This window comes from Piliocolobus tephrosceles, chromosome 19 (genome assembly GCF_002776525.5).
Source record: "Piliocolobus tephrosceles isolate RC106 chromosome 19, ASM277652v3, whole genome shotgun sequence".
NCBI lineage: Eukaryota > Metazoa > Chordata > Mammalia > Primates > Cercopithecidae > Piliocolobus > Piliocolobus tephrosceles.
This window is the reverse complement of record NC_045452.1, coordinates 19,085,101-19,103,593: the sequence shown is the minus strand read 5'-3', so window position 1 is coordinate 19,103,593 and position 18,493 is coordinate 19,085,101. Positions and strand designations below refer to the sequence as shown.

The 18,493-nt window shown below is 60.2% G+C and overlaps 1 protein-coding gene across 1 annotated transcript; it reads left to right on the top strand.

The window, feature by feature from the left end:
• The first annotated feature begins 10,662 nt into the window (after nt 1-10,662).
• Nucleotides 10,663-17,314, top strand: ELFN2 (extracellular leucine rich repeat and fibronectin type III domain containing 2). The gene has a single exon (XM_023222262.1). It carries the CDS (start codon nt 10,975-10,977, stop codon nt 13,435-13,437), a length of 2,463 nt encoding a protein of 820 aa, XP_023078030.1. The 5' UTR covers nt 10,663-10,974; the 3' UTR covers nt 13,438-17,314.
• The last annotated feature ends 1,179 nt before the right edge of the window (nt 17,315-18,493 follow it).

Genomic DNA, 18,493 nt, shown 5'->3' with positions numbered 1-18,493 from the left:
CCCAGCCGGCAGTCCTGGGGCGGCCCTCCCCGGGGAGTTTCCGGGGCTCGGTGTTGACCCCTCTGCACTGACAGAGCCTCCTTGTTCTCTGATGCTGCAGCTGCAGGTCCCCTGTGGCCTCAGAGGCGGCCGTCAGTCTGGCCTGGACCCTCCCACCTGCTCTAGAGAAAGCTGGTCTCAGGACCGGGGGAGGGAATTTGGGCCACCCCAGGTAGTGCCCATAGTGACCCCTTGCGACCGCCTGGTTAGAGGTTCTGAAGTGACAGAAGCTGAGTGGGCTGTGGCCTCAGGAGGGGTTTCTCAGCCTGGGCCTAGAGGGCTCCAGGACCCTGGGTGCTGGGCCCTGGTAGGGACAGGGGGCTGGGGCGTGGCAGGCAGGTTTCCCAGTCCCAGGTGAGCAGAGTGAGGGCATCCTAAGTCCGTGGGGAGAGGGGTGGGACCAAGGAGCCATTCCAGAAATCCCAGGGCCCCTTGGTGAACTGTGGTGTGGCTTCAGGAACTCAGGTCTCCTGGTGTCCACAGCGGCCATGCCTGGAAACAGCACCTAGGCTAGGTCGGCTGGCAGCGTTCTGTGGGGGTGGGAATAATGTTTGGGAGAGGGTAACCCCCAAATCCCAGTAGGAGCCGCAAACTTGACCCAGGCAGGGTTGTTGGCAGTGGAGAAGTGGGCCCCACAGGGTGGCAGGTGGGCCTGGGGTGGCTGTGTGGGAGCTCCCTTGGCTTGGGGATCTCTCCCCAGTGGGGCTGCTTGGAGCCAAGGGGAAGCTGTCGGAGGGTCAGGACAGCTTAAAGTCCTGTAGAATTGGTGACCCACAAAGGCCAAGACACAGGAGACTTTTAGGACCAAATAAATGGTAGATACATCCTAGAACCCTTGAGCCCCAGACTCATAGTTGGAGACCTCCCTCCCTGAATGACAGATCCAGGCTGTTAGTATCCTGGTGCTAAAACCCAGCAGCCGTGGGTCAGGAGGATAGGGGAGGGGGCTTGAGGTCAGGCAGGGGTCAAGTACAGGAGACAGGGATTGGGGCACCCTTGGGTCCCAGGCTGAGAGGCTCGCAGGAATACCCCTGACAGACTGGGGTTCTACTTGTCCCCACGCTGGTGTCCCCTTGTTGCTGGCCTCATAAACTCCAGTGTGCGGGGGTCAGCTGGCCACCTAAACCAGAGAGGCAGGGAGGAGGTTGGATGCCACCCTGGCCCGTGCCACTGCTGTCCCTCCAGGGATGCAGACCCAGGGAAGCCAGATCTTCCCTGTATCTCAGCGGATTTCAGAAATGAGAATTTTTGAAATAAAATCTGCCAAGTTTTCAATATTGGCAACTGATTTAAAAAAAAAAAAAGTGAAAACCACCATCCAGACGAAACAGGATCCCACAGCAGCTCTTGAACAGAGCCTGGGGCCGTGGAGGCTGGAAGCCACTGCATAGCAGTTGTGAGGCCTCAGTTTCCTCATCTGCAAAGTGGGAATAGTGATAGTGCTTTTAAGACGTTTAAAGTTGGCCCAGGATCAAATGAGTTCATATGGGAAGTGCGGAGGCCCAGCCGGTGCAAGCACTGAAGCCTCTTTTCATCTTGTCCGTGGCCGCCCATCCCTCCCGGGGCTACCTCTCAGGGGGCTTCGCTCTCCGCCACTGGAGCCTCCACTTCCCCCTTGGGGTCCCCACATGCACTGCCCCTGTCCTGGGACAGCCCTGAGGGTGCTGAAGGGCAGGGAAGCGTTCGCCCCTTGGGACCCTGGAGGAGGAGCAGGTGGAGGAGGCAGAGCCGGGAGGGCGGGCCTAGCCGGCGCCTGGTACATAGTAGGTGCTCCATAAATGTTTATTGAATGAATGAATGGAGGCCATGCAGGCAGAGGCAGCCGTGCTGCGCAGGCACTGGTGAAAGAGCGGGTCCAGTGGACACTGGTGAGTAGTGCCCAGGGGCTGCAGCTGAGGGGGCCAGCAGGGGCCGGTGGGGGAGGCGAAGGTCAAGTCGGGAGAGGGCAGGGGTCAGATGGGGAGAGGCCAGGGGTCAGGAGTGGGAATTGGGGTCAGGTGGGGAGAGGCCAGGGGTCGGGAGTGGGAATAGGGGTCAGGTGGGGAGAGGGCAGGGGTCGGGAGTGGGAATTGGGGTCAGGTGGGGAGAGGCCAGGGGTCGGGTCGGGGAGGCAGGGTCAGGTGGGGGAGGCAGGGTCAGGCAAAGGCCAGTGGGGAGTGGCTAGAGGTCGTGGGGGGCTGAGGAGGTGGGGTCAAATGAGGGTGAGGCCAGGGGTCAGGTGGGGGAGGTGGGGTCAGGTGTGAGAGGCAGAGTCCATGGAGGAGGTGGGATCCAGGGGAGGAGAGGTAAAGGCCAGGCTGGGGAGAGAGCGGGTGAGGGAAGCAGTCTTGAGTAGCCTGGAGGATTCTGGGAAAGCCAGGAAAGCCAGGAGGTAGGTTTTTAAACACAGGTCATCCTTGGCTGTGGGACAGTCCTGTCCCCAGGTGCCTGGTGGTGGGTGGGCTGGGGTGGGGGTTTGCCAGGGAGTGGGCCCTGCTCACGGGCCGTGTGGTTACAGCTGCCCCCAGAACCAGGCTTAGGCCTCTCCTGTCGGGCCACAGGGCGGTTTGCCTGGGCCAAGCCCTTTGGTGAAACCCTCCACCCCCTGCCTCTCTCCTTCCACCAAGGCTTGGACACGGAGTAGGTACTAAAGATGACTGTGGCACCCTGTGAGCAGGGGAGGCACGGGGACCAGGTGAGCCATGGGGGGTGACACGGTGGGCAGGTGACAGGGCTTTGGGGTGGCTCAGCAAACCAGAGACACATGTGTACTGTGGTTTTCCTCCAAACAGATGAGGAAACTGAGGCCCAGGGAAGTGAGGTGCTGACTTGCCCGAGGTCACACTGCGGCCCAGCGGCCCAGCCCCAAGCCCCTTCTTTGGCTGAGGTTACGCCTGGAGGTGCGCGTCCAAAGCACCAAGGCCTTGCAGAGCCCCTGACGCCTTGGCTGTCAGATGTTGGTGCTGTGTCGTTCTTGTTAAGCTCTTTTGAGTAAGAAGGCAGCTTAGTGAAGGGGAGGCAAATCTGTCTGCCCCAGGGCCAGACGCATAGTAGGTGTTCAGGGAATACATGTGAAACGCGTAAGAAACATGGGCAGTGCGCGGCTGCTTGGGCCGCATGCCTCACCCAGCCCAGGGCTAAACTACAGGCAGGGCCCCTCGCCCGGGCCTGGTCCCTGTTTCCCTGTGACACAGATGCAGTCATGGCCTGCTCACCCAGTGCAGGATGACACAGAGCCCGGAGCAGGTGCCAAGGCAGTGAGGGGCAGGAGCCAGCTCCCCCAGGACCCAGAGCAGCTGGTGTGCAGGACTGAGACTAACAAGACATGATTGAATGGGGGTGGATGAACACCCAGCACCTTGGAAAAGACCTAAACGGATACTGCCCAGAGCTGCCCAAGGACCTTGAGAGGGCACCAGGGCTGCCTGGCCGTGTGTGTGAAGGGGCCTGGGGGTCTGGTTGACATCTAGGACAAGGTGAGGACACAACGCTGGTCCCTTCTTACTCTCACTGCGTGAACAGAAGCAGGGAGCCCAGCCGAGGGAGGTGGAGGCCTCTGGAGCTGATCCTGCTCCGAACGCATCGGCACTGGTGCTTGGTTCCAGGCAACACATTGTAAGAGGGACCTTGACAGTAAGCATGACCCGGGCAGCTGTACCCAAGGGCAGGAGGGACTTGACACCACAGCATAGAAGAGCAGGTGGAGGACGCGGTGCTGTTTAGCTTGGATAAACAGAACGATAACAGACCAGCAGAGGTCAGAAGGGTCTTTATGGGGTACTGGCCTTGTCCCTAGTGGCTCCAGAGAGTGAGCTGGCAGCCATGAACAGAAGCACAAGGAGCCAGACTTGGATTTGTAATAGAAGAATTTTCTAGCAATCATAGCTGTTCAAGAAGGGAATCAGGGCCGGGTGCAATGGCTGGGTGTAATCCCAGCACTTTAGTAGGCGTAGGTGGGTGGATCACTTGAGCTCAGGAGTTCAAGACCAGCCTGGGCAACATGGTAAAGCCCCATCTCTACCAAAAATACAAAACAATTAGCTGGGTGTGGTGGCGTGAGCCTATGGTCCCAGCTACTCGGGAGGCTGAGACACGAGAATTGCTTGAGCCTGAGAGGCAGAGGTTGCAGTGAGCTGAGACTGTGCCACTGCACGCCAGCCTGGGTGACAGAGCTAGCTAGACTCTGAAAAAGAAAGAAAGAAAAAAAAAAAAGGCCTGGCACGGTGGCTCATGCCTGTAATCCCAGCACTTTGGGAGGCCGAGGCGGGCAGATCATAAGGTCAAGAGATGGAGACCATCCTGGCCAACATGGTGAAACCCTATCTCTACCAAAAATACAAAAATTAGCTGAGTGTGATCGCGCGCGCCTGTAGTCCCAGCTACTTGGGAGGCTGAGGCAGGAGAATCACTTGAACCTGAGAGGTGGAGGCTGCAGTGAGCAAAGGGAAAAAAAAAAGGAGAACCAGTAGCTTCAGGTGGGTGCTGAGAGCCTTGTCACTGGAGGTTGGCAGGTGATGGGACATCATCTTCCAGGGAGGAGTCTTGGAAAGTCTGCTGGTTCCACGAGCTCAGGCTGGCCTGGGTTCTTGGTTGTGTGGTCTTGGGCGCATCACTGCACCTCTCTGAGTCTCAGTTCCTTGCCTATAAAATGGGTGGTATAAGGAGGGTGGTGAGGCCAAAAGGAAGGCTCGGTACATTTTGTGCCCCATCACAGGGAGGCTTCTCCCTCTGATACTGAAGATTCTGACTCAGTGAAGTCAGGGGCTCCAGGATCTCCCTCGCATCCCTAGCCTGGAGCTCTCATTCCACACAGCACGTCCCGAGAACCTACTGTGTGTCTTACCCTGTTCTAGGCATGGGGGTTACAGCAGGGAACAAGGTCAAATCCTGCTTTGCTCTTCTGCTGGGGATGGGGCAAGGCAGGGCAATGATGAACTAAGTGACGTCAGGTAGTGCTGGCTGCTGTCAGGGGACCGAAGCCTGGGTTGGGTGAGGAGTGAGTTATTTCAGACTGGGGGGCCAGAGAAGGCAGGGGTCAGGGGTAGGGAGCGATTGAGCAGAGATCTCAGTGAAGTGGATTATGGGGATTCTGGGGGAAGAACATTCCAGGCAGAAGAGCAAAGGTCCTGGGGTGGGAGTGTGCCCAGGGGTTTGAGGAGCATAGCTGGCCTGGAATCAGTACTTCCTGATTGACGGAAACATCGAAGTCTCTCGAGGCTTGTGGACAACTCCCCCTTGCACCTTTCCTCTGACAGGGGCAGAAAACCCAGTAGACTGGTTCAGTGTATGTCCCGCCCCTGCCATGGTCCCAGCTCTTTGGAGGGAAGCCAGGGAGGAGAGAGCCTTCGACTTCTCATCTATACGATGAGGCTGACAGCGCCAGCTGTGTGGGGTTGATATAAGATTCCAGGAACATCAAATGTCAAGACACAAAGGAGCATTGGACAAAGGATATATGACTATCTTAGAGGCCAGGAGACTGAAGCCCAGAGGACTTAGGGAATGTGCCTGATGTCACACAGCTCAGCATTCGATCCCATGACCCTTCCTCACACCATCCATGCCCTGAAGCAAGGGCTCATTGCGCTGGAAATCCAAACAGTTAACTTACTGAATGGTCATTCCATGGTGAAGGTATAATCTGCCCATTTTACAGACGAGGAACTGAGGCCCAGGGAGCTCCAGGCGGTGACAAGACCAGTGTTCGGACCCCTGGCTTGAGTCTCTTCCCCGGGGGGTGGCAGACTTTGTCCCTGAGGGTGGAGTTCCTGGCCTGGTGCTAGGGTTCCAGCAGTGAGGGGTGAGGCGGCTGCCTGCCTGAGAGACCTGGCTGGGCCCCAGGAGTCCTCCATCTTCCTAATCCTCAGTAATGGCATTGACACGGACGGTGACAATGACACCTCCGGGAGCCTTGGCCAGCCTGGCTCAGGGAAGAGCCCGTGCCAGGGCTTATGAGCTGCTGCAAATGAGATTTCCCTGGCGGAGCCTCACGTCCCTGCTCCTGGGAGGCCAGGACACAGACCGCGCTTTCCCCACCTGCTCCTGGAGCTGACGGGTGTCCCTGCAAGAGTGTGGTCACACAAGGGGGAGCCTGGGGTGGTGCGTTTGTGGGGCCTCCTGCCCTGCACTGAGCGTGTGTGTGTCTGTCTGGTCTTGGGATTTCGGGGGAACTCTGGGAGCCGGGTGGTACTCACCTTGCCACGCGGGGAGAAACTGAGGCTCGGAGAAGGCCTGCAACTCACCCAGGGTCTCATAGCTGATCGGACCTTCATCTTCCCTGCTGACCTCCGCTGCCTGCATCCCCAGCTGGCCTCACTCTGTCCACCCTCTCATCCACCCTGGGGAGTTAGCCCAACCCCCTCAGCCCCTCCCACACACCGCAGTGCAGTGGGGGCTCTCCCCGGGTCGGGAGTCCAGACGCTCCTCTGACAGGGAAGCTTGGGAGTCAGCCTATAGTAGGGGGCTGAGAGGACGTGACCCCGATGTTCAGCGAGCTTGAGTCCAGGGGAACCCTGAACTTGGGTGATGAGGGTTGTGAAGAAATAATGATAAAACCCCCGTTAACAACAGTGGCTGTCATTCACAGAGGTCAGGCACTGTGTCAGGCTTGCCCTCTGAGGGGCAGGGGTGGGGCTGAGCCAGGACTCCTTGTCTTCTCAGTTTTGAGTCCAGAGAGGGGCCCGGGACCTTGGAGCACCCAGGTGGAAAGGGCACAAAGCCAGCGGGATCACTGGGCAGTTGACTACCTGGAGAGGGGAGGCATTTGCCTAGAGTGACTCTGGGGTCTGCGGTCCTGCCTAGCTCTGAACTGACACCCCTGCACCACCAGCTCTGCCCTCAGAGCAGCAAGGGCTGTGGGGTCTCACTGACTCTCCTTTCTGCCCACGAATGTCCCCATGAGAGGGGATGTCATACAGCATGCAACCTGCAGACCAGGAGCCCCCGATAGCAGCATGCACCCTGGCTGTGCAGCTGTTTCTTCTGTGGTGGAAGGAGAGCGCGCCCCTTAAAGACAGCTGCTGGTGGAGTACTTGGGACCTGAATGGGGAAATGCTCTAGGGGAAGGGTCCAGTCAGGCCAGGGAGGACTGCTCTTTGCTGGAACACGCCACCCCTCAATGCCTGCTTGCCTGCATGGCTGCACCCCTCCTGGGCTGTGCCACCAAGGCTCTGGGCAGAAGAGGGCTCTGCGCCCCACAGCTGCTTCCGCCGCTCCTCCTTCCCCCTGGGCTGGTCACAGCCTTCTGGTGGTTCAGCCAGACCAGGTGTCAGTTGTCTCCCTGACCTCTGGGCCGGGGGAGGGAAGCAGGTGCCCGTGTTCCGCCCCCCCACCATCTATCATCTAGATAGCTCACTACCATCGGTGCGCCTCTGTCTCAGACGCACTTTCTCCTTTTCTCTCCTCCTCTGCCTGTCTCTGCTCGGCTGTCTTAATATTTTTGCTTTTACACCATTCTCAATGCTCGCCTCCTCCCTGCGGCACCCCCCTTCTTCCCGTCTCTCACCACCTGGGTATGTGGGGTGCTGCCCTGTCCCCCCTGCTGTGTGTGTGGGAGGACCACCCTCATGGGAGGAGGGGAAGGGCATGACTTTGGCCATGTGACCACTGGACCCTCAGCCTCAGACCTGAGAAGACAGGCTGGCGTCCCCACCCTCCACACCTTGAGTGTGTGAGCAGCTGGGCCGGGGGCCAAGTGCTGCTGTCAGCGCCTTCTCTGCCTCGGCCTCTCTGTTGCGTCCCTGGCTGCGTCAGGTCTCCACGGGTGGCAGGCAGGCAGGCAGCCTGGGATGGGGACCGGGCAGCTGACGCACCTGGGACAGGGTGATGGGAGCCTCCTCCCAGCTCCGTCTGAGTCACGGGGGAGGGGTGGGAGCTGGTTCCAGCCCAAGCCATCCTGGAGACCAGGAGGAAGAGGAGAGAGGGCCACAGACAGGTCACCTTGAGGCTCAGGTGGGCAGAGCTCCGAGTGGCTGGGGTTGGGGCACGGAGGGCCTCTGCCCACCCTGGACTGTTTGGGAAGAGCTGCTGGGGGGGCTAGCTCCCCTCCCACGGGGGCCTCTTCTCCCACGCCCTTCTACGCTCAGCGTCTTCCCGTCCTTCGGCAGGGCCTGGGCTTTCCCAGGGCTCCAGACAGCTTGGTTTTGTCCAATACCCTGGGTCTGGCTGTGGGGATGCTGGTTTGAGCAACTCAGATGTGAAGAGAGGGGCTGGAGTTGCATGTAGGCACACACATGTGTAGAACACACAGAACACACAACACACATGTACTTAAACATGCCAACTATAACATAGATGGGTGCTTGCATTCCCTGGGACGTCCCCGACACACATACCTTCCCGCCCCTCCACACACAAGCACATACCCCCGCAGCTGATGCACAGGACGTGCGCACACGCGCCTGCCCGCACATCCTTGACTTGTACACGTCAGCACACCCCTGCATCAGCACTCTGAGCCACCTGCGTGTGCACCTGCATACAAATGCGGTCCCCAGACACTCCCCAATGAGGAGGAGGGACTGCATTGGAGCAGACGAGGGTCCTCTGACAGGCCGGCTCGTGGATCTCTGAAGTGGCAAGCAATTCCAGTACAACCTTGCTACGTGTGGGAGGGGAAACTGAGGCTCAGAGAGGAATAGAACTGGCCTGGGGTGCCCTAGGAGCCAGTGGCCATGCTGGACGGGGGCCAAGGTCTCTGCAGCCCTGAGACCTTTGCATAGCACAGCCAAGGACAGAGCTATTGTCTACTGCCCGGGCACCCCTTGCTGCCTGGCTGCCTTGTGGCACCCCCAAGCTGGTTCTGTAGCGACTGGGGAGGTGTGAGGCTGGCCTCAGAGGTCCAGATCATCACAGCCTCTGACATAGCGTCAGCCTTTAGTCCAGCGGGCCGTCTGGACTCCCTGTTCACCTCTCACCATCCCCACCTCGGACTTCCTGTGGGATTAACCCCGCCTCCGCACCCATTTCCCTTTCCTCTGTTCCAGCCCTCTGGGGCTCAGTGCTGTAAATTGGTTTTGCCTTAATGGCAAAGGTTTACAAATTGTTTGAAGTGCTCTTTCCTGGACTTTCCCAGGAGGAGGAGGAGAGAGAGGCAGAGATGGCTCTTGTGAAAAGTCTCTGACTTTCTGTGTCCAAACGTGGATTTCTCAGACCTAATCTTCACATCCCTGGCCCCTGCTGGGCTGTTTCCATAGTTGAGAGCACAGGGTGGGGGCTGGGGCTGGGGTCTGTCCAAGGAGCTGTGTCCAGCTTGCTGGGCAACCTGGCCAAATCTCCCGAGTCTGTGGCTGACTTTCCCCACTTGGAAAGTGAGGGTTGATGCAGATGGTCTGCCGCTCTGACCCCCGTGGTGCCTCCCCTGCCCTTCTACATCTTGGAAATGGGCAGTGTGAGTCCCCTGCTTCTTCTCCCCCATCAAATGGGCCAGAAAGGGACCCACTTTGTAGTTGTGGAAATAGACTCAGAAGATGTTGTGGTTTACCTAGCTGACTGGGCTGAGTAGATGTGGGGCTCCAGGCCTCCTGACTTCTGGCTTGGGCTCAGTGCCTTGGGAACCTTGATCCTGGTCCAAGCTGTGCTGTGTTAGTTGGGGCAAATCTCTTCTCCCTCTCTGGGCTTCTGACTCTCCAGCCATGGAAGGGGAGCCGGGCCTCCGCCATGCTATTCCAGAAGGCTGGCCCCCTCCCAAGGATCAAGGTGTTCCAGGGAAGGCACTTTGGGGAGATGATGCTGGGGTACCTCTGGCCTCCCAGAGGCTTGCCTTTCTTTCCCTTGTCTCTGCTCTGCCTGTGGGGCGAGCTCTCCCCACGCCCTCCCACTGTGGGAGACCCTGGCTTCTGCGTCCCCCTGCTTGGGGGGCCCCACAGCTGCGATGTTCTACTCCCCCTCCCCCATGGAAGCTGAGACAAGGGAATTATTTTTGGAACAAGAGCAGTTACACAACAAATGAATTATTTATCTTTGGGCCTGGAGGAAAGGAGGCATTTTGCTGGGCTTCTTAATTCTTTATCTGGATTCAGGGGTGCCCGCTTGGGTACGTGGACATGTGTGTATGCGCCTGCTTGTCGTGTGCAAATTGTAGGTGTGCTCGTGTGTGTGTGTAGCTGTCTGCGTGTGCATGCCTGGAGGTCTGGCTCATGTGGGGGCATGTGGGTCTCTGTGCAGGTGGGGGGATGAGCGTGGTCTCCAGGGTGCTGGGGTGTGTGTGTCTGCACCTGTGCCCACCTGTTTCTCTCCGGTGTCCCTTCTGTGCCCATGGTCCTCAGACTCTGCCCCTACTCCCACTATTCTTCTGTCTCCCTCCATCCCAGCCCCTGGGCCCCCTCCTGCCTCTTGCCGCCCACCAACCCCGCTTCTTTGATGTAACAGGGACCCCAGAGTGCTTGCTGGCACAGAGGCCCTGGGACGGGGTGTGGAGAAGGGACGGGGGGCCTGCGCTGGAGCTTGACAGGGCTGCTCTGAGCCCTCACACTGATCTGTCACCCACTCTCGATGCTGCCTTTCAGGAACCAGGTGCAGATGGGTCTCTTTCTTCCTGCCCCCATCTCTCTCACTCCCTGCTCAGTGCGGCACTCTCCAGCTTCCTGTGGGAATCGTCTGAAGTTCTGAGCCCGGAAGCCAAGGAGGAAGACGAGGAGGAGGAGGAGGAGGAGGAGGAGGAGGAGGAGGGAGAGGAAGTCAAGCCCTGAGAACTCTTGTACCTTCCTAGCAGGAGACAAGGAGCAACCCTCCCGTGGGGCCCCCAGCCCCAGCCCCAGCCAGGCCTAGTGCCTGCTGTAGCACCCTAGAAGGCCCCCAGCAGTTGGCACTAGCTGTACCCACCTTGCCTGGGGCCCCCGTGCTGGGGGTTGCCCCCAAGATGGTGGCGGCCCCAGGGAGGACTGTACTGCCAGCCCCAGCCTCTGGCCACTAGGCACCCCCTGCCTTGCCCCGGCCCCTCACTCCAAGGCCAGCGCCATGCTGCGCCTGGGGCTGTGGGCGGCGGCGCTGCTGTGCGTGTGCCGGCCGGGTGTCGTGAGTGCCGACTGCTGGCTCATTGAGGGCGACAAGGGCTACGTGTGGCTGGCCATCTGCAGCCAGAACCAGCCGCCCTACGAGACCATCCCGCAGCACATCAACAGCACCGTGCATGACCTGCGGCTCAACGAGAACAAGCTCAAAGCCGTGCTCTACTCCTCACTCAACCGCTTTGGGAACCTCACCGACCTCAACCTCACCAAGAACGAGATCTCCTACATCGAGGACGGTGCCTTCCTGGGCCAGTCGAGCCTGCAGGTCCTGCAGCTGGGCTACAACAAGCTCAGCAACCTGACGGAGGGCATGCTGCGCGGCATGAGCCGCCTGCAGTTCCTCTTTGTCCAGCACAACCTCATCGAGGTGGTGACGCCCACCGCCTTCTCCGAGTGCCCGAGCCTCATCAGCATCGACCTGTCCTCCAACCGCCTCAGCCGCCTGGACGGCGCCACCTTTGCCAGCCTCGCCAGCCTGATGGTGTGTGAGCTGGCCGGCAACCCCTTCAACTGTGAGTGCGACCTCTTCGGCTTCCTGGCCTGGCTTGTGGTCTTCAACAACGTCACCAAGAACTACGACCGCCTGCAGTGCGAGTCGCCGCGGGAGTTTGCCGGCTACCCGCTGCTGGTGCCCCGGCCCTACCACAGCCTCAACGCCATCACCGTACTCCAGGCCAAGTGCCGGAATGGCTCGCTGCCCGCCCGGCCCGTGAGTCACCCCACACCCTACTCCACCGATGCCCAGAGGGAGCCGGATGAGAACTCGGGCTTCAACCCCGATGAGATCCTTTCGGTGGAGCCACCAGCCTCGTCCACCACGGATGCGTCGGCAGGGCCCGCCATCAAGCTGCACCACGTCACGTTCACCTCGGCCACCCTGGTGGTTATCATCCCGCACCCCTACAGCAAGATGTACGTCCTGGTGCAGTACAACAACAGCTACTTCTCCGACGTCATGACCCTCAAGAACAAGAAGGAGATCGTGACGTTGGACAAACTGCGGGCGCACACGGAGTACACCTTCTGCGTGACCTCCCTGCGCAACAGCCGCCGCTTCAACCACACCTGCCTGACCTTCACCACGCGGGACCCCGTCCCTGGAGACTTGGCGCCCAGCACTTCCACCACGACCCACTACATCATGACCATCCTGGGCTGCCTCTTCGGCATGGTTATCGTGCTGGGAGCCGTGTACTACTGCCTGCGCAAGCGGCGCATGCAGGAGGAGAAGCAGAAGTCCGTCAATGTCAAGAAGACCATCCTGGAGATGCGCTATGGGGCTGATGTGGATGCCGGCTCCATTATGCATGCCGCCCAGAAGCTGGGCGAGCCTCCCGTGCTGCCCGTGTCTCGCATGGCCTCCATCCCCTCCATGATCGGGGAGAAGCTGCCCACCGCCAAGGGGTTGGAGGCTGGGCTGGACACGCCCAAGGTGGCCACCAAAGGCAACTATATCGAGGTGCGCACAGGCGCCGGTGGGGATGGTCTGGCTCGGCCCGAGGATGACCTCCCGGACCTCGAGAATGGCCAGGGCTCTGCTGCAGAGATCTCCACCATTGCCAAGGAGGTGGACAAGGTCAACCAGATCATTAACAACTGCATTGATGCCCTCAAACTGGACTCGGCCTCTTTTCTGGGAGGCGGCAGTGGCAGTGGGGACCCCGAGCTGGCCTTCGAGTGCCAGTCCCTCCCTGCAGCTGCTGCCGCCTCCTCAGCCACTGCCCCCGGGGCCCTGGAGCGGCCCAGCTTCCTTTCACCTCCCTACAAAGAGAGCTCCCACCACCCACTACAGCGCCAGCTGAGCGCCGACGCGGCCGTGACCCGCAAGACCTGCAGCGTGTCGTCCAGTGGTTCCATCAAGAGCGCCAAGGTCTTTAGCCTGGACGTGCCCGACCATCCGGCCGCCACAGGGCTGGCCAAGGGCGACTCCAAGTACATCGAGAAGGGCAGCCCCCTCAACAGCCCGCTGGACCGGCTCCCACTGGTGCCGGCGGGCAGTGGTGGGGGCAGCGGCGGGGGCGGGGGCATCCACCACCTGGAGGTGAAGCCAGCCTACCACTGCAGCGAACACCGGCACAGCTTTCCCGCCCTGTACTACGAAGAGGGTGCCGACAGCCTGAGCCAGCGCGTGTCCTTCCTCAAGCCGCTGACCCGCTCCAAGCGTGACTCCACCTACTCACAGCTCTCCCCCAGACACTACTACTCAGGGTACTCCTCCAGCCCCGAGTACTCATCCGAGAGCACGCACAAGATCTGGGAGCGCTTCCGGCCCTACAAGAAGCACCACCGGGAGGAGGTGTACATGGCCGCTGGTCACGCCCTGCGCAAGAAGGTCCAGTTTGCCAAGGATGAGGATCTGCATGACATCCTCGATTACTGGAAGGGGGTCTCGGCCCAGCAGAAGCTGTGACCCCCCTTCCTCCCTGGTGAGGTCGGAGCCAGAGGGCTGGGGGCCCTTTGGGGGAAGGGCCCAGGCGGCCAGGGCGGAGAGCAGACTCGGGGGCCGAGGCCCAGGAGAGGACGCACATGCAGACCCGCACGCACGCACACACACACACACCTGACCACCACCCGACTGTGAACAAACCAACATCCGACGATAACGGACAGGAAAACAGAGACACATTTTCCTTAAAGTTTACAAACTGATACCGAAACCAGTCGTCTACTGTGCTGCCCAGGGACTCTGCTGGGGTGTGCAGGGCCGGGGGCCGGTGGGGGGAGGAAGGAAGCCAAGAGAGGGTATGGGGTCTGGGGCTAGAAACAGGTGTGGGGACCAAGAAGGCTCGGGTAGAGAGGGACTGAAGCCCCTCTGGGGTAGGGAGAGGGTCCCCTCCCAAGCTGGGGGTCAAATCACCTGCAGATTTAGCATTAGACAGACAATGGGCAATGTCTTCTTCCACTTTAGAGAGGGGGAAACTGAGACCCAGAGAAGGGAGTTGACAACCCCAGGGTCACACAGCAGCTTAGCCTCAAGTCCCCCAACTTCCCAGCCCAGTCCTGTCCCAGACCCCCTGCAGCTCCCTTGTGGACCCCTTCCCGCCTTCCGCCCCACCCTACATCCCTTTCTGAAGTTCTCCCCTTGGGGCTGAGAGACTTGAGAATCAGGCAGTGCTTTTTTCTTCCTAGAAAGCCACATGGCAATGCCCCCAGAGTGTGCAGCTGTGATTCAGAATCCTGGGGGGCTTTTGCCCCCTATGCCAGCACCCAGGAGAAGGGAGAGGGTCCTGTTGATGGGAAGGGAGCCGAGGCAGGGCGACATTCCACCAGCCCACTTCAAGTGTCTTCCACGTGGCCTGGGAAGAGTAGGGCGTGTGGCGGGCAGGCCAGCTACCAGGACATCTCAGGCGCAGGCCCCCGGCCTCAGCTTCTCTGGTCCTCCGAGACCCCTACTGTGATGCCTGGGGGGGCTGCAGGGAGGAGCTGTCATGGGGGACTCCTGCCTGTCCCCACGGCCTGCGTCCCCACCTGCCCGACCCCATCGTGGGATCTCGGCTCCTGTCTCAGCTGCCCACCTGGGGAAGGAGGGCTTTCTTACCCACCACTCTGGGCTGCTCATCCAGGCCTGGCCCCCTGGCCAGAGGGGCTCCCATGTTTCCATGGCAATGGCCACTCCCCTTTTTCTGACCCCCCCACCCAATATCAAACAAAGCACAAACAGGCCCCCACCCGAGAGGGGCGGGGAGCAGGTTGGGTTCGTGGCGCCCCGCCCCCCTCCCAGGTGGCCTCTGTCACCATGGTAACCCTGTGCCTGGCAGTTGGTGCCCAGAGTGACCGTTGGGCTCTGGGGTTCTCTGTCCGTGTAGGCGGTGGCAGAGGGTGGTGAGGGAGGGCCAGCCTGGCAGCAGCTCCTGGGGCCAGCTCTTTTGGGAGGCAAATCTGGGGTCCTGATACCGGGGTCTTGACCAGTCAGGATGCTGATGGGCTGAAGTCCATCATCCTTCACCTCTGGGTGGGAGCTGGGCCAGTGGGGTGCGGGAACGCTTGTACTAGCAGCTTTGCCTGCCTAGCAACATGTACCTTGGCTCCCACCCACCTCAGCGTAGGGGGGCTTGGCTCTCCCCACAGCCCTGCCGGAGACCTCCAGTCTTGGGCCTGTGGACCACGTGGGTTTCCTGAGATTTGGGGAGTGTGACTGAGGGGTGAGGGTAGGCACTGGAGTGGCACCAAGACCGGCACTGTTGGTGGGGAGGGGCTCTGACCAGGAAAGCTAGTGCCATCCCCTAGGGGACCCCAACGACCTTCCTGCTGGGGGCAGGGGGTGGGGGAGGACAGCAGAGGGCTAGGAGGCTTGGGCTCAGCTCAGCACCTCTCTCACACCAACTTTGGGTGGACAAAGCCCAGGGCTCACTTTGAGAGTGACGTTTGCAAAGAAAAGACTGTTCTCCCGGGGCGAGGAGAGGAGGGGGCGGCATGGATACGCGGAGCAGACCTCCCTCCCCCAGCCCCCAAAACCTGCCCCCCAACCCCTCCTCACACCCAGTCGGCACAACTGAGAAAAGCAGGCAGAGAAGCCAGGGTGTGAGGAAGCAGACTCCCTGTTATATTTGCATGACGATTTTACTGTATTTTTCTGAGCAAACATCTGTCGTGTATGTGCCAGTTTGTCCGGACTCCCCCGCCCCCTCTCTGATGCCCTCCTTTCCCACATTCCGTCTGTTGTGATCTGACGAGCAGCTCTTGAAACCCAGGGAGGGGTCAGCTCTGCAAAAACAGACCCAAAGCAGGTGCCACCAAGACACAGCCCTGCCCCACACCCACCTCCTGTGTTTCGAGCACTGGGCCCAAGTGCCACCTCCGTTCCTCCCTCCCTCCCTCCACTGCCACCTCCCTTGTCCGTAGTTCCTTCCCCTCCTCCGTGCCAGGGAGGGCAGCCCCAGGGAAGCCGCCTCAAGGGCTTGTGTCCCAGTGGAAGGGACTGTCTGTCAGTCCTGCTTGCTCCCGTTTTGCAGATGAGGAAGTCAGGGCTCCCAGACAGAGGCCTGGTGACTTGGCTGGCCAGCTGGGGTGGAGGATCAGTCACACTGCTGAGTATAGGAGGCCAGGAGCTTGGGGCTTCGTGGGGGGCTTCATGCAGAGACTGGGGGCTTTGAGAAAGGAACCCGTGGGAAGAAGGAGCATGCCTGGGGTGGGCCCCAGGGAAGGTTCCCAGCAGGCCCGTGCTTGCCATTTCCCCATCCTTCCTGCACGAAGATATCTATCAAAACCTCAGACTCTCTGACTGGCAGGGACAGGGGCCCTTCTAAAGAGCAGGACTCCGATCATCCAGTTGGGGAACTGGCCTTGAAGACCCAGTTCACGTGGTTCTTTGTGAGGCCGAGCGGGGTCTAAACTCAGGTCTCTGGCCTCCTGGCCAGGCCAGAGCCCACCCAGAGGCTGGCCTGCATCTGTGTCCCACATCCTGCTCAGGACGAGTTTTCCCCAGGGAGGAAGGACGGATTCACAAAACGCTGCCATCCAAGGTCTGGGTTTGTGATGGCGATGAGCCTGGTGGAGCTGGGCTGTGGTCTGGGGCAGGCCAGCAGGAGAGGAGGACAGGGGGGCCACAGGGAGGGAGCGGAGATGGGGCCCCGGTGGAGCGAGGGGCCAGGCTGGCTGGAGGACATGTGGGTGCTGCGCCCTGGACGGAAGCCTCCTGCCTTGGGCCTGAACAAGGTCACACCTGGGCTTGCCTGCCTCTGTTGGAGAATCTCCTCTGAAGCTGTTTCTGGGAGGTAGCACGATGGATCTGCTCCTTCCTGAAAGGCACAGCAGGTGCAGCTAATCCTCTGTTGGAGCTTATGGCCTTCCAGAAGCAAAACACAGAGGTCTGGAAGGAAGGCAGGAAAGCCTGGTTGGTGGGGAATCCTCGTCACAGGTCCCGGCCTTGCTTCTCCCCACGGCAGGAGGAGTCTCTGTCTGCCCACCAAAGATTCCTCACCTGGGCTCCCTTCCTGGGGCGGTGCAGGAGGCCTGTGGGGGCAGCCTGTGTCGAGGCTGGGGAGCCCGTGTCTGGGTAGGTCTGGGAAAAGGGCTGTCAGGGGAGTGAGGAGGGTGGGAGTAAAAAGACCCACTTGGGAAGGTCAGGCCTGGATTGCCCTCGGGAGGCAGCTGGGGCAAGGCAGCAGCAGTGGGGAGTGTCAGGCTGGCTGAGAGTCATCCATGTTCTCAACTGGAAGTTGGTCGCCTGCCCCACCCCCTCCTGGAAATTTAACAGAGAGGGGAAGAGAAGTGCAGAGAAGGAAAGGAGAGGAAAGGAAATCTAGAGTCAAGAAACTAGGCCGGGTGCGGTGGCTCACGCCTGTAATCCCAGCACTTTGGGGGGCCGAGATGGGCGGATCACGAGGTCAGGAGATCGAGACCATCTTGGCTAACACGGTGAAACCCCGTCTCTACTAAAAAAAAAAATACAAAAAGCTAGCCGGGCAAGGTAGCGGGCACCTGTAGTCCCAGCTACTCGGGAGGCTGAAGCAGGAGAATGGCCTAAACCCGGGTGGCGGAGCTTGCAGTGAGCTGAGATCCAGTCACTGCACTCCAGCCTGGGCGACAGAGCGAGACTCCGTCTCAAAAAAAAAAAAAAAAAAAAGTAGGTAGCGACAGTGCTAAGGCCGGGATGGCATCAGGAATGAGGGACAACAGTGACAGGTCCCGGCTTATAAGGGGCCTAAGTGCAGGGAAGGGATAGACACAATGCTCTCTAGTGACTGGTGCCTTTTGCAGAAAATTAAAATAGGGTGATGGGGTGGGGAGGGGCAAGGCTGGTCAGGGAGCATCCCTTGTGGGATGGGGGGACAGGGAGCCAAGTTATGAATGACAAGAGGAGCCAGAAGGGTGGGTGGGTGGGTGTGAACACGAGACTGGAGGGAGTGGGGTTGCAGTGGCTTCCCCAAGCCCCGCCTCTGTCCCCTACTACTCTGCCCCTGCCCATTCTGGCCCAGCAGAGCCCCCTTTCCATGAATGTGGATGGGTGGGGCAAGCCACTGGGGAGCCTGGGGAAGCTCAGCCCTGAGGGGCTTACTTTGCCCGTGGAAGCCAGTGTGAAGGTTGGGGCAGCCTTGCCCGACCCCATTGCCATCTCTCCTCTCTGATGAGGTGGCTGCTCCGGAGGTGGCTGAGCCCCAGGAGAGGGGACCTCCTCTAACTCTCACGCTCAGATTCCATCCCGACACACTCCCTCCCTGACCCTGGGTCCTTCCACCTCTAAGACAAAACCAGGGTCCATACTGCTTGCCTCCAGAGGCAGCCTCAGCCCTCACTAAAGGTCAGGCAGTCCTGCTGAGCAGGAGGGAGAGGAAGGGGGTCCTGTAGGGCGGGCAGGATGGTCTGGGCCTGCTCCTCCTTCCTCCTGCCCCTCTGCCACTCCGCACTCCAGCACGGGGCTGACAGGGGCTTGGAGTTCCTGCAGTGGTGGGCATACTTCCCTCCCTCCCTCCTTCCCTCCCTCCGGATCCGCCAGTCCCCAAGTTGGCTGTGGTTGGGCACCTGGT